Source organism: Aotus nancymaae, unplaced genomic scaffold, assembly GCF_030222135.1.
Source record: "Aotus nancymaae isolate 86718 unplaced genomic scaffold, 86718_ANA_hifiasm-v0.15.2.pri h1tg000008l, whole genome shotgun sequence".
Classification (NCBI taxonomy): Eukaryota; Metazoa; Chordata; class Mammalia; order Primates; family Aotidae; genus Aotus; species Aotus nancymaae.
In genome coordinates, this window is record NW_026988419.1 from 56,142,741 (window position 1) to 56,165,171 (window position 22,431).

Consider the following 22,431-nt stretch of genomic DNA (forward strand, 5'->3'; position numbering starts at 1 on the left):
AATTAGAAATTCAGGGTAAAATAAAACATATCCATGAGCCAAAAATGAAGAGGGAATTCTAAACCAAAGTGGTGCCACGGAAGATGATGTTATGGCTGCCTGAAGAGTTTGTTGGTCTTGTTAACCTAAAGCCTTGGGTTTACTCTTCCATGCAAGAGCAGGAGAGACCTTGGGCCAGTGACAGGTTAGATTCCCACATACTGATAGACCTCTCAAAAGGTTATGACCTCAAAAAAAAGGGCTAACAAAAATTTGCCTATCAACACAGCAAGGCAACAAGAAAGCTTGATTTTCACGTTTGCTCCACATAGACCAAAATAGTATCCTCTTAAAATTCGTAACCACAAGCCCTCATTTGTCATTTAAGCTTACACCACTTGTAGAACCCAGGAATTCTACCACACTGAGAAATTAACCTAAAAAATGTAATCGAGGCCAGGCTGGTAAGCCTCCAGAGTGCTTGGTGGAGGCAAATGCAATATCTTTCTGGAGGGTTACATCTTAAACCCTAGTTGTACATAAGTTCCATATAGCAAGCAGAGCAGATAAAAATTTACAAAAAAACACAAGGAAATAATCTACTATGAGTGAGAGCTGATACATCAAATAGCATGATTAGATTTCAAGAACTTCAATTAATAGAAGTATTAGATATTACAAAATCTTTATATACTTATAGACTTCAAAAAAGAAATTAAAAACATTAAAAAAGAACAAGTCATGAAGTTTAAAAAAAGATAGTTTGAGATCTCATTCTTGCCAGGTTATTGGGAAAGGGGAGTGAGTTGAGCACAAAGCAGGGCTAAGAGGAATGTCTGGGAATTGTCAACACTTCAAACCTAGTGTCCCAGAGGCTAGTGTGAACTTCTATCCTATTCAATTAATGCTGATATTTAAAATGTCAGATTTTCTTAGTGAAGCCTCATGGCATGGATCTTCATTAAGTGGTGATAATTTAAGTAAAATGGTGGAAGAATAGTGGCTGTGAAATTCTGTTTAGTTGAAAGCAAGACTCAAGCCACCAGGTAACAGGGGTGAAGGGGTCAGAGTAGGGTGGAGGATAGCAGCTGACAAGGACTTGGGTGACTCTTAAGACCCTGGTCAAGAGGGCTTGAATGTAGGGAAGATGTATATCCTAGCAGAGAAATTAGTTACAAGATAAATTTGGAAAGAAGTCCTGTAATACAGATTAGGCATGTATGAGGAAGACAGAAAGTAGAAATGGCGGAGTTCAGGGTTTGAAATATGGGTACCCTGGATACCAGACTTAGGATAACATGGCTAATTCCAGACCCTACATAATGATAGGAATGGAGTTTCCAATATGCTGCCGGGCTTTCCTGCTCAGATCTTGAGCAAATTTAGGGCCTAATGACGGTTGGACTTACATGAGGCAGGAACCGATACAACCAACTAAATTTATATATCCACTTATCTCTAGACTATGTAAATGTATCCACTTATCTCTAGACTTCATTTTTTAGGACTTAAAAAATGAAGAGTCTTACATTAGTATTGGGTAATAAAACAACTGTCATCCCTTTAAATTTCTGCAAAACATCATGCAAAATACTTCTTTTTGCAGACTTCACTTCTATTTGAATGAATGTTGAATCTCAGTGAACACATTTATGATAAGTCCATCCAATTCTATCTGGCTTCCACTATCACTATAATTTCTTTTAAGGTGTTTATGAAAAAAAGCACTGTTTTGCTGATAAAGTATTTTTACGGGAATAATTTTTCATTTTAGAAAATGTTACTTTGAATTTTTCAGGGTTCCCCCCCCCAATTTGAGAATGTTTTCTGTTGAAGAGATGGAATCCCAGTTGGCCCTCGTTTCTCCACCATAACGGCCTGCTGTATTGCTGCCCAGCTGCAGGCTCCCTCCAGATAAGCAGCTCCCTTCTTTCTGGAAACAGCCTGCAGCTGTATCACTCCTAAGGTTGAGAGTCTGCTTCTGGAAACCACAGGTCTTTCTGGCCCTTTTGGGTCAGATCTCTTGGGAACTGATGCTACCAAATTGCATTTGAGATTACAAATTCTCCTGAACCTTTGACTCAAATGGCTCCTCGTTCCTCCCCCTGCCCTCCACAGAGCCCCCTCGCCTCCTCAGCCCAACCTCTTGCTGTCTCCAACTCAGTCTCCAGCTCACAGTTCCCGCGTTAGAGGAGTTTCAGCATTCTCTTCAGCTGGGGCTGTGCAAAATGCTAGGAGTACCGGCAATCTTCCAGAGTTAGAAAATGCTGTTTCCCATAAAATAAAAAATAAGATTCTGAGTGTCTGTGTTTGACTTTGAAGGCAGAGAGAAAGCTAAGGAAGATTAGTTTACAGTGTGCTCTAAAATTTCCAAAGTGTATTCCATGATACATCTCATCTTGAGAAATCCCTAGGTGAAAAATGAGCTTGGTTAAAGCACTTCAGGTGAAATTGGTTGAAAACATTTATAGAAATCTGGATACTGACTGACCTTGTTCATAGAAATTCACAATTCACAGCAGCATGTTAACACCCTAAGAAGTCCTGTATTAAGGTAACCTGCTTGACTTCGATTAATACAGCATTTTCCAAACTTTTTGACCTCTGCAACTTTTTTTGAATAATACATATTATCATCCAGAAGCAGCTAGAATGCTGGGGACCACATGTTGAAATACACTAGAACCGCCTGCATCTAATGACATTGACTCAGGCCTAGTTTCCTTTGCGGCTACTGTTGTCTTTGCCAGAGAAGCTCATTTTTCCTTTCTGGACCTTTCTTCTTTCTTGGTCTCTGTTCCTTATTCGAATGCTCCTCCTACCTCCTCATGGTGTCTTAAACTGGGTGTTCTCCAAGGCCCAGGCCTCAGCTCAGTTCCTTCTTTTTCCCTTACAGGTCACATTCTATATATTGGCTTCACTCATCATCACTCATATATATGGACTTAAAGAATGAATCCCTAACATCCCTCCAAGCTCTAGTGCTGCAACTCAAAATGTCCCAGAATGTTTTCTTGTATATTTTGCTGGCACCTCAAATTCAGCAGATTTGTATCTCACTTTCCACGAAATGTAGGCTTTTTTGACTTCCCCCAAGGACCGGTCACTTTGGCTATGATTTTTGTGGATAATATATCTTTAGAAATATTAAATAAGGGCTTCATTTTAATAGAACCCTGCCATTTGGCATTATTTTTGCTGACACAGACGTTGGGGGGAAAAGCTTCTCAAAATCTAGTACTTTCAGGCCTGCATTGTGTACTATAGATACTAGATTAAGAGAAACTATGGTGGTAAGAAATCATACCACTCTTAATGTCCTTTTTTCAAAATCACAAAGGATAACCTCTATTTAGTCACCAAAGTTAACTATTCAACATTTTAAATGTAAGGCAAAATGTCAAAAATGAATAGCCTTCATATATACAACCCATAACCAGTTACAGTACATAAAGTTAGAGAAAAATCCCATTTTAATAGCAATAAAGAAGATTAAAAACTCAGGAATAAACATAATACGAAATATGCAAAACCTAGATGTGAACAATTTAAAATACTTCAGAAAGCCAGAAAAGTAGACTTGTGCAAATGGAAAGACAATCTTTATTCTTGGGTAAGATAAGTCAACATTATAAACATGTCAGTTATCCTTAAATCAATTTATAGATTTAATGCAATTCCAATAAAAATACCAAGCAGCTTTTTTATGGAGCTATATAAGTTGACACAAAGTTCATTTGGAAAAACAAACATGCAAGGATAGTCAGGACAATACTGAAAAACAAAAGCTACAAAAAAAAAAAAAATCGAAGAAGATAAAGTACTTCATGTTAAAAGAAGGGGGTTTTAAGAAAATAAATATTTATCTGCTCACTTTTGCAAAAGGAATGCAGGAGGGATAAACCAGAATCAATGAGATTGGTTACCTACAGGGAGTGGACAGGGATGGGGTGGAAAGAATGTGTAGGAGGAATGAGGGGCAAGTGCCACTTCTCTGTATAGATCTTTTGTTTCTGCTTTGTTTTGTTTTTGAGACAGGGTTTGGCTCTGTCACCCAGGCTAGAATGCAGTGGCATGATGATGGCTCACTGCAGCCTTGAACCCGGAGTCTCAAATGATCGTCTCACTTCAGCCTTCTGGGTAGCTGGGACTACAGGTATGCACCACCACACCTGGCTATTTTTTATTATTATTTTTTTTTCTGAGACTCACTCTGTCACCCAGGCTAGAGTGCAGTGGTACCATCTCAGCTCACTGCAACCTCTGCCTCCCAGGTTTAAGCAATTCTCTGATTCAGCCGCCTAAGTAGCTGGGATTATAGGTGTGCACCATCACGCCCACAAATTTTTTGTATTTTTAGTAGAGACGGGGTTTCATCATCTTGGCCAGGATGTTTTTGAACTCTTGACCTCAGGATCCACCTGCCTCAAATCACCATACCTGGCCTATACATCTTTCTATATAGCTCTGATCTCTCAAAATTTTGGGATTATAAGCGTGAGCCACTGTGCCCAGCCGCCTGGATAATTGGTTAATTTTTTTTTCTTTTCTTTTCTTTTTTTAGACACAGGCAGTCTTGCTCTTTCACCAGGCTGGAGTGCAATGGCGCGATCTTGGCTCACTGAAACCACGGCTTCCCAGGTTCAAGCGAATCTCCTGCTTCAGCCTCCCAAGTAGCTGGGACTACAGGCATGTGCCACCACGCCTGGCTAATTTTTGTATTTTTAGTAGAGATGGGGTTTCACCATCTTGACCAGGCCTGTCTTCATCTCATAACCTTGTGATCCGCCCGCCTTGGCCTCCCAAAGTACTGGGATTACTGGTGTGAGCCACCACACCTAGCCCACCTGGCTAATTTTCAATTATTTTTGTAGAGGTGGAGGTCTTACTATGTTGTTCAGGCTAGTCTTGAATTCATGGGCTCAAGTGATCCTCCTGCCTAGGCCTCCCAAAGTGCTGGGATTACAGGCCTGAGCCACTATACCTGGCCTGTACATCTTTCTGTATAGCTCTGACTGCCATAAACATGGTAATGGCCCACATATCCAGCTCCCCAAATAAATAATTAAAATCAGCCAGCATATGGGGGAACCCCATATGGAATATGAAGAGTGGTAGACGAAACTAAGTGTATCAAATGAATAGCAGAATCACACTGAAGTAAGTGGGGAAGGAAAGAACTAACTTGAGTAAACTTGGAAAATAGTATTTTGCATATAAACAAGATGAAAGACCAAAAACCTGGACAGAAATGTTGTACTCTAATTAGTAAATTTGTTTCTTGGGGAGATGAGTTTGCAATTCTTAAAGTACTTTATGTGTACACATTACTATGATTGAACAAATAAGAAAATACATTATGGATAAGGAGAGCCAGCTTTCTCACTGTCAGAGAAAAAAGTTACAAATAAGGAAAGAGGGGAAGGCTAGAATGAACTTTGTGTTGGATTAAAATGGAAGGTATCAGTATAAACTCATGCTTTTATATACACATACACACACAGATATTTTTAGAAATAAATCCAGACATATGAGAGTGTGTTAATATACACACGTATTTCCTGTCTTTCTGGGCTGAGAGGACCTGGAAGCCATGACAACCCAGGAACACTGGGCATACATAACAGGCAGATTTTGGTTTCTTTGCCTTGCTTTGCTTTTTTTCTTTTCTCTTCTGAGACAGTCTCACTCTGTGGCTCAGGCTGGAGTATAGTAACATGATCTTGGCTCACTGGTTCAAGTGATTCTCTTGCCTCAGCCTCTGGAGTAGCTCATATTACAGGTATGCACCACCAAAACTAGCTAATTTTTTTGTATTTTTAGTAGAGACAGGTTTTACCATGTGGGCCAAAATGGTCTGGAACTCCTGACCTCATGTGATCTGCCCATCTTGGCCTCCCAAAGTGCTGGGATTACAGGTATGAGCTACCACGCCCGGTCCAGGACTTGGTTTTTAAATATCATTCTCTACTAAAAGAAACTAAGGTTCCTTGGAAAATGATTGTTTCTGTGTCTGGGGCAGGGAAAGTAGAAAATTAGTCTCGAATATCTTCTAGCATGAGAAAATAAGGAAATAAAGAATTGCTCAAAAGACAATACAGGTATTTTTGGAAGGACACAGCAATCAACTTGAAAGATCAACAACAGACCAATCTGAGAAAAATTGAGTGAAAAAAATTAGTTTTTTATTATAGTGAATAGAATAAAATGAATATTCATACATTCATACTGATATAAATAAATAAATAAATAAAGGGGGAGAAGGCAGAGCTCTTCTTTATAAGTAGAATTTAAATTAGTAAATGTAGAAGAAATGTTGAAAATATTATAGAAAGTCACCATTAGGCAAACACCAAAGCAATCATTGTTGCAGGCAAGAACCATCCACCAAGACTAAAGTTACTGGACAAAAGTATGATCAGAAACAGGATTTTTCGTGTCTCAAAGTAGCTCCCACAATGTGCTTATTAATTACAAAGAAAAAAAGTCACTTTATAATGGAGAAACTGGCAGATACTACCTTAACTAAATGATCACATTTAATATTACCAATAATAAGATATATTGATGTGTACACCGTAACATGACATATTGGCAAAGATACCATGTCGCTTCAATGGTATGCTTGCCAAAAACACATAACCTCAATTTATCAAGAGAAATATCAGGCAAATCCAAATTAAGAGACACTGTACAAAAGAACTGACCAGTATTTATCGAAAGTGTCAATGTCGTGAAAGACAAAGATAAAAGAAAAACTGAGGAGCTGTCACTGATTGGAAACTAGAGACATGACAACTAAATGCAGTGTAGGATCCTGGACCAGAAGAAAGAAGTTAGTGGGAAAACTGGATAAATCAGAATAAACTTTGTAGATTGGTCAATCGTATTATAATTTCCTGGTTTCAATAATTTTGCTATGTTGTATTTTATACTTAACAAACATGTATATTTTACAAATACAAATACACCACATTTGCAAATACTACTTTGTATTTACATAAAATAAAAAATTCTATTTAGATATTAACAGTAGAGAAAACTGAGTGAAGGGCATATGAGAATTCTCTGTAAAATGTTTACCACTTTTCTATAAGTCTAAAATTATTCACAATAAAAGTTAAAGACAAATTAGGACATACGTTTCAGCTATTAGGAATAAGTACTTTAATACTCAAGAACTGAAATTAAAAGAAACCTACTGAAAGGTTTTATTTAATTTAATTTTGAGCCTGTTATAGTATATATTCTAATCCAATTTACATTTTCTTTAAAGTATTTTCTATGCAGCAGAGTAGCACAGTGGAAGCATGCTGGACGCATAAAGTATTTTCTTATGACAACATAATCTGGCAGTGCTGGTAAGCTTAACATGTTTTCTGGTATGCCAATTTTTTTTCTAAAAATCCTGTGTCTTGCTGTTAACATACAGTTCAACATGATAATGGCATTAAGGAAAAGTTAAGAGATATAAGAAAAATATATAGGTTACTTATATGACCTTTAAATTGTTGTTAGAGACCAAAGTAAATTTATTATTTTTAAAAAGTTATTAAGTCTTATCTTCATTTACCCTGACTTCATTTCATTTTAAGACACTGAAATTGTTTTCCATATTTATGTTTTTGTACGTGCGCAACTATACTCCTAGATATATAAGCTAGTTCTCTTTTCTCAGCTATGAAGGGATCTAGTTACAAATCCCCTGGAGAAAACTGAATGAGGGAGTTGTGTGGACAAATTGAATTCTCTGATCCTTTTCTAAGCTAGTGAAAGGCTTCTTATCTGAGATTTTAATAGTTCAGCCTTAGATTGCAGTTTAGATGCAACTAATGTGCTTGGAGTGCTCCATACACAATATCCTTTTTTTCTGAACTGGAGGAGTAGCCTGACAGCACTACTGGCATTCTAAGTACAACTTTAAACAAAGCAGAGGCAGATTTTTAATACTTGGAATTAGGTTCTTCACTTGCAGTAAAATGTAGACAAAGCTAAAGAGAAGATCTAGATAAAGTTCATGTAGATCCATGTGAATAACTGGGTTCAACATGGAAGAGAGGAATATTCAGTCAATTAAAAAAATCCAGAGAAAAAATGGAAATGATTGCTGTGATTGGCAGGAGGAACTACTATCTGATATTAGTTGTTTTTATTCTGTTTGAGTTCCTGTGCTTTATTTATTTCTGGGATACTGTTAAGAAAAAAAAAAAAAGGAAGTTGGCAAGATACCAAATATTTCACACTAACCGACAGCTTAAAATAGTTACTTTCAATAATTTTGAAGAGTGATATGGTGTGATGTTTTCACTTTATCTAGGAAGGAAGGAATTGCCATGAACAAAGCACATTGTGCCTCTGAGGAATTGTCAGCTTCAAGTATGTGCCAAAACAAGGTTGCTAATTATCCTTGTGAATGCTGAGATATTTGATGAGGTTTCAGATTACTGAAGTTGTATTACCTACTAGCCCAGTTAGTTATTTTTCAGATATCCAAATTTCAGAAAGTCATTTGGTATCCTGGCAAGGGCATATCACTTACACTGAAGAGTGTGGTAGCTGTGCAGCATGGCAACATAAAACATTGATACCATTGTCTATGACTTTGAATGCATTTGGATACTCTTTCAGTAGCATGTATTACACACTGTGTTGAAATGGCCTTTTTGGTTGAACATCTTCTCAATTGGATGGTAAATCTCTGGAGAGCACACTGACTTTTGTTCACCATGTATCTCTAGACGTTGAGGACTCAACACTTCAAAATGAGATTCAATAATTACCTGAAGAATGAATGAGTGAATGAATTTCATTCTCTACTATAGATTCTGATTTGAACAGAAGGCAAAGGAAAATGGTGATGACCATGCTGTTTTGCATTACCTTCTAGATGCCAGCTTTATATTAGAGGGACTTATTTCTCCATCATGGCAGCCTCTTCCTTAAAGTAGTTCCAAGTGTTCAGCAGCCCTTTCAAATTTCTGCTTCTTTAGAGTAAACTCTTTACCAGTTATTTGCCAATGCTCTTGCTTCAGGGCTCCTTAAACATCATCACCACCCTTTCAATGTTGTTAAGGGGCTACAGGTAAAATGTAACAACTCAAATATGGTTTAAAATCAATGTCAAATTATCAAAAGTATCTGTAACTGGTCCACAAAATTTGGCAATTTCTGCTTGACACATTATTTAGTATTCAACAATAGAAATCACACATCCAGGTGTGTCTTGCCGATCTGTATACAGTCTTAAATAAGAATAATCAAACAATAATGTATTTGGTTATTGTTCTGTCTGCACATTTTCTCTCATTACTACCATAAGAGTGAATCTCTGCCATGGAACATGGAGCTAGTTTGAAAGAGCCTGTCAGCAGTATAATTAATAGGCTGTTGACTATGCAAGACCTAGAGGCAGACAGGTTAGAACACTTGCTATATTAGTCACTTTCAAAGAAGTTCTACCCAGTGTGATAAAAAACAGCTTTTCTCCCCAAATGGTAAAAGTGGCATAAAAATATTCCAGAAAGTTTAGAAGGCAGCAAAAAAATAAAAATAAAAATAAAAATCCCATGCTGCCTTGATACAACAGTGTTATCACATTTGAGAAATCCCATCCAGTTTTTTATATACATGGTTTAGCATACTTGTATTCACAAGAAAATACATCTTGCATTCTGATGTTTTTCCTTAACATTGCATCATTTATATTTTTCATGCTATTACATGGATTTCATACATATTAATTACAGCTTCAGAAAGAGAATATATCCTTGTTAGCCAGGTCTGAAAGTACAAAGGATGAGGCAATTGTGTGTGTTGTTTGTTTTATCTTAAAAATGTTAAGTTTATCGCTATGGTGATTTGGCGTCAACTATTTTTGTTAGCACTGTTCAGTGTTAATTATATTTAGGTAAAAGTAAGCAGCTACTTTCACATAGATATAATACTTCTATTGAAGGCATTTTCAGTTTTGTTTCCCTTGGTTAACCCAATTATCTGAATTCCCCCTCCTGCCCACCCCAGGGGTTGTAATTAATGCATCATTACATTTTACTAATTTTTTCATAGAAATGAAAAATATTAAAAGGCTTAGATGACTTGTCTAAGTTTTAAAACAGGAGTATCCACAGTACAGCACTCTAATTCTTAGTGGACAGCAGTACTATGGTTTTGGCTGTCAAGCGTATATATATATTTGAGACAGGGTCTCACTCTGTGACCCAGGCTGGAGTGCAGTGGTGCAATCACAGCTCACTGCAGCCTCAACTTACCAGGCTCAAGCAGATCCTCCCACCAGGTACATACCACCACACCTGGTTAATTTTGGTAATTTTGGTAAAGATGGGGTTTCACTATGTTATCTGGAACCTGCCTCAACCTCCCAAAGTGCAGGGATTATAGGCATGAGCCACTGTACCTGACCTCAAGCATATTTTCTCCCATTTCCCTTCTTGTCACAGGCCCCATTTCCCCCTGGCCTGGTAAATCATTCAGCCCATTCACTTGGACAAAGTACTTAATCCAGGGTGAGACCATGCAAACAAGGACAATTATACTTCTTCCTTGAAATGAATACAGCATATGGAAGTTGGAAGAGAGTAACTCTCTTTACTCTTGGGTTGCCAAGCCTGGAAGATGTTAAGTCGGTACTGCTGGCTGCTACTTTTTCTTGCCATCTGAGAGAATGTGTGTCTTCAGTTAAAAAGCATAAAGTTGAACAGAAATAAGAGATAGACAAAGAGCTGAAGGACTAAGCTATTGGTTCCTAGAACCCTCCATTCCATTCTGTGAATCATTTCCGTATCTTTTCTTCCACTATGAGGCAATAAAATTAAACTGCTTAAGCTGACTTTAATTGCATGTATGTGTTTGTTTTTTTTTTAATAAAAGTTGCAACCAGGTAAGTCCTAACCATACAGTTACTGTAACTATAGATAAGACATTACTACCACCAGCAAAGAGCAGTCAATAGATACAGTAAAAAGATTCAGCTCCCTATAATAAGGTAAAACTATGAAAGTGAGGCAACAAATAGGCTCAAAGTAGAAGAATAGTTTGGAAATTTAGCATCTTAATTTATTTTGAAAAGCAGTTAATATTTGAAGAATCTAGGCCCACTACAATCAATATTGAAGATATTTTCCAAAGCATGGTCAAATATGCCATAGTTTATGTGAGAGCATGCTAGCCTAAAATATGGGGTAAGAACACAAAGTGAGAAAAAGGTAAGAATGTACAGTCCTGAGTTGGTTATAATTTCTTAGGAATTATAAAGGGAGGAAAGGAGTTGAGAGATACAAGGATGAATGACTGTCACATTTATCTACCCTTTTAAAAAATCTTTGTAAACCTTATATATTAGATTGCTTATAGTTGTCTACAGTTTGTTTCTAAGGCAGTAAAGACTATTAACAGATGAACTTAAGGCACTGAAGCATAACATTGTCACTGATATGGTTTGGATTTGTATTCCCACTCAAATCTCATGTCCAATTGGAGGAAGGGCCTAGTGGGAGGTGATTGGATCACATGGGGACAGATTTCCCCCTTGCTGTTCTTGTGATAGTGAGTGAGTTTTCATGAGATCTGATACTTTAAAAGGGTGTGGCACTTCTCCCTTCTCTCTCTCTTCCTCCTGCTCCACCATGGTAAGACAGGTTTGCTTCCCCTTTGCCTTCCACCACGATTGTAAGTTTCCTGAGTCCTCCCAGCCATGCTTCCTGTTCAGCCTGCAGAACCATGAATCAATTAAACCTCTTTTCTTTATAAATTACCCAGTCTCAAGTAGTTCTTTATAGCAGTGTGAGAATGAACTAATACAGTTACTTTAGTGTTTTTAACTGTATTAACACGCTATTTGGGTTGATTGATTTAACCATAGTTAATTCTTTTGATGGGGGATAAGGGAGTAATTTGATAAAAATATCTGATTTTATATATTGTTCTCAAGTAAATAGTAATTTTAAAGGAATCCTAGAAAAAAATGTTATCTTGCAGACACCTTTTCAAAAATAAAATATTTACCTTAAAAATATTAACATTCTGTCAGAGAAAAATTAAAATGTAGATAAAATATCTTAATATTTTAATCTTAATAAGCATATATTCATCATAATAACTGTTTGTTTTCTTACATTTAATACAGTAACATAAAAATCTAGATTAGGGACATGAAAATATTCTATAATAATTTTGCAAGAAAGTGATTTTATTAGGACAAACAATAAGACTGTTAATGTCATGCCTTGATATTTTATTTTAAAAATTGTGTGATTATCCTTTCAGTAACATATAGATTCCTCAGCACTTTTGTTTTATAACCTCATTCTTAAAAATTCTGGTGGCTTGTTTTCTTATATTTCCCTTAATTGTGGTGATCTTAACAGATCTTCAGTTTTAAATCTGCCAGTCGTTCTAATAAAGATGCGTACATATATTTTCTCCAGTTGGCTATTTATTACAAAGACAGTTTATTTGTGGGTACCATCGAGACATCTGCATTTTATTGGACTTAATTTTTAGTAATAAAGACCTCCTACATTACAGATTCTTTCCAGCCTAAATGTGCCTGTGTGGGAAGCAAAAGAATCATCAGTCACGAGAAAAACTGAATCCATATGGTGCTGATGATTCTGCTTCCCTGGCTAAACTGAAGAGAGTTGAGTATAGACAATGCCCCCAACACATCTCTGTTTTTTCCTAAAAAGTGTGCTGCTATGGTTTGAATATTTGTGTCCCTCAGCAACTCAAATGTTGAAACTTAATTGCCAATGCGATAGCATTAAGAAGAGGTGGTGAATTAAGGAGGTAATTAGGTCAAGAGGGCTCTGCCCTTGTGTATGGGAGTAGTGCCTTTATAAAAGAGGCCCAAGGGAGTTTATTTGCTCCTTTTGCCCTTCTGCCATGTGAAGACATGTACAAGGTGCTATCTATGAAAATTGGGACCTCGCAAGACGCTCAATCTGTTGGTGACTTGATCATGGACTTTCCAGCCTCCGAAAGTGAGGGCAATACATTTCTGTTGTTTATAAATTATCCAGTTTAAGATATTGTGTTACAGCAGCCCTAATGAACGAAGGCACTTGCCACAATAAAGAAGATTGGTGTCAGTCCCAATCCAGTACCTCTGAGCCAGCTCAGTTTATGCATGTACCATGCATCAAGCCATGGGTACTTAACTGAAATTGTAAGGGCACATTCTACTTTGCCTCTAATCTTGCTCTGTTTCTCTTACATCTGTGTCCATTCTCTGGCTCTTGCCAATCTCTTCCACTTTGGGGCTCACTTCTACCCTTTGGATATGCTTGATTTTGGTTTCCCCAGTTGAATCTTCATTACTCTTTATGGACTGTGGCTCAAGTTCCCACACAAGCCCTGTGATATGGAGGAATTTTAAACTTTAAATCTGTCAAAAAGTAGTTAAAACACTGTGTCTTTAGCTTTATAAAGATGACAAACCAAAATTGATAATAGAACTTAAAGTGATGATATGTTTTCTTCATTATTACAGTTATACAAAATCCTCCACCATGAGGAGGACAGACAGGGCCTGAAAGCTTTTCTTTTGATTTATAACAAAGTACCTGAAATAGCTCATTTCTCTTGGTCAATATCACCTATGGGATGAGGAGGAAATTATTGGACCTCATGTACTCTTTACTATCAGTGCTACCTCTCTCTGCACAAACCAGAAAAACCTATTAATATTATCTTCCCTGTATTTCTGCTATTCACAGCTGCTTGTTAAGTCTGAATTTCAGCAATAGAGAAGACACTACTTCCTAAGATGCTGCTGTGTTTACGTCAACGTAAATTATTGGGTAAATTTAAATGTAGTTTAACAGCTTCTTTTTGCTGAGGGAGACGAAAATATGACTTAAACTTAAAAAACATTATGGGGCCAGGCACGGTGGCTCACACCTGTAGTTCTAGCACTTTGAGAAGCCCAGGTGGGCAGATCACGAGGTCAGGAGTTAGAGTCCAGCCTGGCCAACATGGTGAAACCCCATCTCTACTAAAAATACAAAAATTAGCTGGTGTGGTGGCATGCACATATAATCCCAGCGATTTGGGAGGCCGAGGCAGGAGAATCGCTTGAACCTGGGAGGTGGAGGTTGCAGTGACCCGAGATTACGCCACTATACTTCAGCCTAGGTGACAGATCAAGACTTCATCTCAAAAAAAAAAAAGAAAAGAAATCAAGTTAAGATGTGTCCTACTGGATTAGGGTGGGCTCTAACACAATGACTGGTGTTATTTCTCAAGAAGAGAGAAGTTTGGACACATCGACATGCAGGGGGAATGTCATGTGATGATGGTGGCAGAGATTGGAATGACATATCTACAAGCCAAGGTACACGGAGGATTGGTGGCAACCCCCTTCTCTGGAGCCTTGCAAGACAGGATGGCCCTGCTGACACCTTGATTTCAGACTTCTAGCCTCCAGAATTGTGAGAATAAATTTCTGTTGTTTAGCCACCTAGTTTGTGGTAATTTGGCAGCTCTAGGAAACCAACACACTAGTTAAGGAGGCAGAATGAACGGTAATAGAGATCTATTCATACAAAGAATGGAAATATAGCTTTCTAAATGTCATGGACAGTAATTCTTAGAACACAGCTTTCCTCTGCAAAAACTTAGTAAGCTGTCTGACTTTCTGATTTACTGTGTGATTTAAAGTGAGTCACCTCTCCTCTCTGGACCTGTTTCTCATCAGTGAAGGGGGCTTTGGCTTAACAGCTCTGAAGACTGTCCCACTTGTAATAATGGCAATCTGTAATGTATATGATTTTTCTTTAATTGTGTAATTTAAGAAACTATTAGCTTAAGAGAAAGTCATTCAGGGAATTTAGTGTCTCCTCTTCCTGCCCCTTTCACTCCCGAAGGTGAGACGTGTGAAACTAAAGTATCTTATTTTCTAAGCTGAGCATCATTTCGGGTGTATGTAGTTGAAAGACAAATTATCTTCCGGCTTAGGCACTGCTCAAGCCTCCTTTCTGCCAAGCATGTTTGAATTAAGGAAAAAAACAAACACTAATGTCTATCCACAGACTAATTAACCCAGCAACACAGTAGAATAGAGGGAATTCACACAGCCTTGAATTTGGGCCTCAGAGGAGTGCCTGGGCAGGCAGTTTAAATTCCTTAAGCCTATATTCTTATCCGTAAAATGGCAATAATATTATTACTTTAATGGGTTGTTGATTTTTTAAAATTACATTTTAGGTTTTGGGGTACATGTGAAGAGGACGACCAAAGTCAAATACTATATATATATATATATATACACACACACACACACACACACACACACACACATATATATACGTATATATATATACACACACACATATATATACGTACATATACGTATATATATGTGTGTGTGTGTATATATATACACGTATATATATGTGTGTGTGTGTATATATATGTATATAAGTATATATATAAAGTGCCTGGTATCCAATGGGCGTTTACAAATGTTACTTGCTTACAAAATTCTAGCTTACAGAAAGGACACTAAAAATCTCCCAGATCCCCCTGCAGGTTCCCTAGGTGGGAGGCGAGTTGGGTACCTGAATTCCACCTGCAGGGCCCCAACGCGGAGCCTGGAATTGGCGGGACCCAGCTCACTGCGGTGGCGCCTGGTAGGAAGGCGCGGGGGCGGGACCAGCGGAAGCGCTCGAGCGCCGTTGTCAGCTGCGCCGGAAGTTCCTAGCTGGGCCTGGCGGTAACCTTGGGAGCCTCACTGGTGCCTCCGCGGCTGCTGGAGTGGGCTTTGCGAGTCAACTTCAGCGGCGCTAGGCTCGTTAGCTGCCGAGAGCCTCCGGGTTTGCGGTGGAGGACGCTGAGGCTCGCGGGGGGTAGGCACCCGGGCTCAGGGCCGCCCAGCCGACATGTCTCTAGTGGCGGAAGCCTTCGTCTCCCAGATTGCAGGTATCGCGCGTGGCCGCAGACCCAGGAGGTGGCGGCGCGGTCTCCGGGAGCTGCGTGGGGTACAGGGCTGGAGTCTTCCTCTAGCCTTGCGGCATTATGCTCTGAACCCAGGCCGGAGGGTGGAGGCGTGCACGGACTACCAACCTTATCTCACAGATGGAAAAACTGAGGAGGAGACGCTTGGCCAGGGTCACCCCGCAGGAGCAGGCGTCCCGTCTCCTTCCCTTTGGCGGTCCATTGTCCATCTCCCCATTCCGTTGGGAGGTGCTGGAGTATGAGGAGGAGGCCTTGAATTGGGATTGAGTTGGGGGGCGTGACCACAGGGGCAAGCATCTGAACACTTCCGTCTAAGAGTGGGGGCGGTTTCTGGGTCTTGGTACCCAAAGTTTAAGGTGACTGTCACTACTTGTTACTTGTTGTCATCGAGGGACCACCAGACTTCTTGCTTCCTCTCCAAGTGACACACTAGTGCCATTTACTAAGAGTCTAAGACTCTAGAATTCATGGAAAATTTTTTTTTTTTTTTTTTTTGAGACGGAGTTTTGCTCTTGTAGCTGAGTCTGGAGTGCAGTGGCACGATCTCGGCTCACTGCAACCTCCGTCTCCTGGGTTCAAGTGATTCTCCTGCCTCAGTCTCCCGAGTAGCTGGGATTACAGGCGCCCACCACCACGCCTCGCTGGATTCATTGAAATATTTTTAAATCTGCAGGTACTTTAAAGAAATATCTTTGAGTCGTTGGACTGAACATGACTAATGTATATAGATTTCTAATTTCTCTCTTGTTGAGGTTCTTATTTATTGTAATGAAAGAAACTAAATATTGTTGAGAAACTGAGGAGACTAAACATAGGTACTTTTAGATATAGGCTAATAGAATTAGTCATAACTCCCTAGCAGTGTTTTCAACATGAGTATGGTAATGCAGACAGTCACTGCAATAAATAGGTACATTTGAAGAAATAAGATAGTATTTTGGAAATGGGAAATACAGAATGTGTCATAAAATTTGCGGGAATGTTTTTCACTGCATTGCGTTTTGTGTGAACATACATTTCTTTTTTTTCCTTCTTCACTTAAAATACATTATTTTCTAGAAGAGAGAAGAAGCTCCTACTAGATTGCAAGCTTCTTGAAAGTAGGGATCAAACTTGTTTTGTTCCTTGTTGTATCCATAGTCAGTTGGTACTCAATAAATATTTGTGACCCAAATCAATGATTAATCTTGAGATTTCAAGCAATGATTATTTATGTTTTTACCATTTATGTTGAAAACAAGATCAGAGTTACATAGTTAGATCAGCGATTTAATTTGGATTGCTACTATGTTAAAAAAAAAAGCACTTCACAGTGTTTGTTGAGAGTGGTACACTGTGTGCATGTGTCCTAATGTGTGATTTCTTTTAATGAGAAAATGTTGAATGTCTTTTAATAAACTTTTGATACTGCTTTAAGTAGTGACGTTTAAGAATTTCTAGTGACGTTAAGAATTTTGTTTGTCTGCTGTGTTAGCTGTTTGTAGTGATCTGCTACTCTAGGAGGAACCATTTAAAGATGGACAATTCAACAAATAGTGTTGGAATAACTCCTAAGTCATTACACCACGTGAATAAATTACAGATGGATTAAAGATCTAAATGTAAAACAAAAAAATTGTAATAAAATAATTAGGAGAAAACATAGGAGATTATTTTAATAATTCTTGATTAGCAGAAGGGGCCTAAGCAAAACTTAGGAATTCGTAGTCCATAAGATAAAAACTTGGCAGATTTGATTGCAGAAAAAATTTAAAAACTTTGATAAAAGACATCTTAAGTAAGTTAGTACAAATAAGAAGACAAACCAACAGAATCAAAGACAAAGGATTGAAACAGGCAATTCACAAAAGGGTGAAATATAGATAGACAGTGAACAGATTAAAAGATGTTCTCTGTCACTAATAATGTATAGCATGCTCCCCCTGCCCTCCCCATCAGGTGGACAAAAATGAATATGATTTCTAGTACCAATAGGGCATGGGGAAATCAGTACTCTCACATTATTGGTGGGTCTGTAAGTTAGTATTACTTTTTGGGAACTTAATGTAGCAATATTTATTTATTTTTAATTTTTTCTTTTTTTGAGACTGAGTCTCACTCTATCACCCAGGCTGGAGTGCAGTGGTGCAATCTTGGCTCACTGCAACCTCCACCTTCTAGGTTCAAGCAGTTCTCCTGCCTCAGCCTCCTGAGTAGCTGGGACAACAGGCACACACCACCATGCCTGACTAATTTTTGTGTTTTTAGTAGAGACGGGGTTTCACCATATTGGCCAGGCTGGTCTCGAACTCCTGACCTTGTGATCCACCCTCCTTAGCCTCCCGAAGTGCTGGGATTACAGGCGTGAGCCACCTCGCCCTTTAATGTATCAATGTTTATTAAAATGACATTCTCCGGCCTGAAAATTCTATTTGTGAGGGTTTTTCCAATAGAAACATAAGGACCAATATTTAAAGAAATATGCAATGATATTATTGCAGCATAATAGTGAAAAACTAGAAATGTTTTAAATATATATCAAATTATTATATACCAATCCAGCAATTCCACTTTTGGGCGTGTATCCAAAGGAATTGAAATTGTCTAAGAGGTATGTACATTCCCATGTTCATTGCAGCAGTATTCACAATAGACAAGATACGGAAGCAACCCAGGTGTTTATCAGTGGATGAATGGATAAAGAAAATGTGGTATATAACATTCAATGGAATACTATTCAGCCTTAGAAGAAAAAAAACCCTATCATTTGTGATAAAATGGATGGACCTGGAGGACATTATGCTAAGTGAAATAAGCTAGATATAGACAAGTAGTGATCCAAAATCTAATCTTTTTAGTGAAATCTAAGAAAGTTGATCTCACAGAAACAGAATAAAAAGTGGTTACCAGAGGCTGAGGGGACAAAGGTGAGGGGATGGAGAAGAGGAATGGAGAAGAGGAGATGCTGATCAAAGGGAACAAAGTTTGTTAGACTGGAAGAAAAAGTTTTAGTGATCTATTGTACTGCATAGTGACCACAGTTAATAATATATTATATATTTCAAAATTGCCAAAGGCATAGATTTATAACATTCTCACCACAAAAATTTAAGTTGGTGTGGTGGTTAATATATTGATTAGCTTGAGTTACTCTTTCTACAGTCTACACATAGATCGAAATATCACATTGTACCTCCTAAATATACACAGTTACTATTTGTCAAAAACATTTATACAAAAATTATGATATGCTCACATTTTTTACAGATCCAAAAATGAAGAGATGCACCTGTTAAATATGTTGTCTTGAAAGCTATGGTTATATTAAGTAAAAAGTTATAGAATAATACATATTTTTTATGAACTCACGAAATCTATATAAACATACATATGTGTATATATGTGAAGAGAAAGTTACAGAAGAATGTTCAACTAATTTTAACTAGTGATTGAGATAATAAAGATAGGATGTTGGTGGAGGGTGGAGGAACTATATTTTTGAATTGTTTGAATTACTATAGTGAGCATATTTTACTTTTGCAATTTAAATGATTGTAATTTTTAAAATTTGTAAGATTATATTTTGTCAAGAAGTGAAAACAGGAGGCTGTCTTAATCCGTTTTGTGTTGCTGAAACAGAATACCACAGACTAGGTAATTTATAAAGAAAAAAATTAAGTCTCACATTTTTGGAGGCAAGGAACTTCAGTTTCAAGGTGTCAGTATCTGATGAGAGCCTTTGTAGCTGCATTATCCTATGGCAGAAGGTGGAAAGGCCAAGGAGGGCAAGAGCCAGGGACTGAGAGGGCTGAACTTGTTTTCATAACAACCCACTCTTGGGATAAGGAGATTAATCCATTCATGAGGGTGGAGCCCTCATGACCTAATCACTTCTTAACAGTCCCACCTCTTTATACTGTTAGAATGGCAAATTTCAGCATGAGCTGTGGAGGGGATATTCAGACTATAGCAGTGGTTAAAGTAATAATTTATCTGAAACCCTGTGTTTGACTTTTAAATGACTTATAAATGTGACTCCAATCCAACAACTGTTCACAATATTCTGTTTCTGGTAGTAACATGGTTTTCTTATAAGAGGTCCACCTCTACAGGTTAGAGATATGTATCTACATAGACCTATTATAACTTAGTAAGTAATTATGAATGTGTTTTTCTAATTGAGAGCTCTAATTTTTAGTGTATCTAACACTTTGCTTATTATCCTTCCTTCCTGTGGACATGAGCTAAAACCGATTATTTCTTTTGGAAACATTTAAAGATATCTGGCATCTCTCTGTTGTATTCTTGAAGTGAGTTATTTGAGATCCTTATTCATATGGATATCTTTTTAGAAGTCTTCTATGAACTCCCCAGTTTAAGTGAACTGCTTCTGTCTCCTTACTGCCAGTATTTCCCTCATCAACTTTTCTCAGTTCTTATTCCTTAATAGGACTTACTCTGTACATTTCTACTGTTGTTACCTTAGTTCAGAGCTTTGTCATTTCTTGCTTAGATTACCATAGTAGTCTCTGAATTGATTTCTCTGCTTCCAGTTTGACTTCCTTCCAGTGGAGTCTGTACACTGCAAGCCTTAGTGGGTTTTTTGTTTGTTTTGTTTTATTTTAATTTTCCTTTAAAAAAAAAACCCTCCTCTTGTTTTAACATTTTGTTGGTTTCCTATTGTTGGTAGAACAGCCTCATGTCTTGTCACTTCTTTCCTTGCCCCTTGAGTGAAATGTCCACTTTACTTGAATAACTCCTGTTCATCCTTTAAGACTCTGGGCACCATTGTAAACATTTAATGTAAGTCTACCTGACATTCTTTTTCCTGTCAAATGAGAAAGGTTTGTTGTGGGTTTGTTTTTCCTGATAATAATAATCATATGTTGCCATTATAGAAAATGAAAGCAATTCAGAAATAAAGCAAAAATTACCTGAAATCATATCACCAGATTAAGACTTTAAAATTCCATCCTCATCATTAAAACTTCGATGAACAAAGCTATTTCATTCTTTCCCTGAATTAAGAAAATTGACACAAATATGCATAATTTTTTCTAACCTGTTTTGTCGTATATTGGGATCTTTTTTCATGTCTATGAATGGAATTACACATCATCATTTAAAAATAGTTATATAGTATTTCATTGTAATGAAGAAACTAAAACTTACTGATGGGTGTTTAGGGAGTCAGTTCAACCAGAGAAGCAGAAGCCCCAGGATATCTGTCTGTCTCTCTAGCCATGCACACATATGCAGGTATGTGTATACACAAACACATGCAAAGAACTGGCTCTTATTGTGGGGCTGGCAAAGCAAGTGCACAGTGTGTGAGGCAGTCATTCAGGAGGGGGAGATCCAGGACTAAGAGAGCGATCAGGTACTGCTTGGAATGTCTGATCCCAGGGAGGACTGAGGCCTTTTTTTAAAGGGCTTTCAACTGATTAAATCAGGCCACTTAGGTTACTCTCGATTTTGGTTAATGTAAAGCTAACCAAGTAGGACTTTAATTAAATCAGCAGAATCCCTTTATGGCAGCACCTAGATTAGGGTTAGAAAAGCTAGGAGAAAGTGTGTGTCTGCTACAAAATTACTGTTGCCTCTCTTCCGTTCTCAACACTTGCCAGAGAATATCCCTTGTAGCCCACTTTAACTAGAGACATAGTAGAAAGGGAATTTTGGCAAGTGTAGTTCCGTGTAGTAAGTTGATGTGTCCCAAAGCCATCACAGGTATGTATGATTTTTGTCTATTGTACACAGTGTTTACATATACGTATTTGTGCATCTGTCCAGTAGTTTTTTTTGAATATGTATTTTAAAGTGGAAGGTAATTTTGAATTGTTCTTTTGGCTTAATATGGAAAAAAATGGTAACTTATGCTTTTGAATTAATAGTTGTTTCTCTAGATGATGATATGCTGGATTTAGCCTTTTTTTTTTTTTTTTTTTTTTGAGATGGCATTTCACTCTTGTCACCCAGGCTGGAGGGCAATGGTGCAATCTTGGCTCACTGCAACCTCTGCCTCCCGGGTTCAAGTGGTTCTCCTGCCTCGGCCTCCGGATTAGCTGGGATTACAGGTGTCTGCCACCACGCCCGGCTAATTCTCGTATTTTTAGTAGAGATGGGGTTTTACCATGTTGGCCAGGCAGGTGTCAAACTCCTGGCCTCAAGTGATCCACCTGCCTCAGCCTCCCAAAGTGCTGGGATCACAGGTGTGAGCCACCATACCAGGCCTAGAATTTTAAAAGGAGGATAAAAATAGACCTGAATATTATTAGTAAATAATTTTTAAAATATTTTATAACAACCTGTATATTTAAGTTTTCACTTTTTTTATGGCAAGATTTTTCAATATATTGCTCACATTTTTTTTAAATTTTGTTTTGGGTATGAATATATTGTAAGGGAAGATTGATCATAAACCCCCATTTGGGCTATATGACCACATTTGGAGCAACCAGAAGGGTAGAGTACTGTGGTGTACAGGCCTAACTCACTTAC

The 22,431-nt window shown here is 37.9% G+C and overlaps 1 protein-coding gene and 1 long non-coding RNA gene across 2 annotated transcripts in view; both read left to right on the forward strand.

Annotated features, from left to right (window-relative positions):
• The first annotated feature begins 7,290 nt into the window (after positions 1-7,290).
• On the forward strand, positions 7,291-10,521 carry LOC105730598 (uncharacterized). The gene is made up of 3 exons (XR_001110518.1): positions 7,291-7,340; positions 8,297-8,372; positions 10,437-10,521. It is a non-coding gene; the product is annotated as an uncharacterized LOC105730598 (long non-coding RNA).
• A 5,168-nt stretch (positions 10,522-15,689) lies between these two features.
• MTX2 (metaxin 2) overlaps positions 15,690-22,431 on the forward strand; it is a 57,315-nt gene continuing 50,573 nt past the window's right edge. Inside the window, exon 1 of the mRNA XM_012471942.2 lies at positions 15,690-15,915. Coding sequence (XP_012327365.2) covers positions 15,876-15,915 — 40 coding nt within the window. The 5' untranslated portion in view covers positions 15,690-15,875. The remainder of the gene's footprint in view (positions 15,916-22,431) is intronic.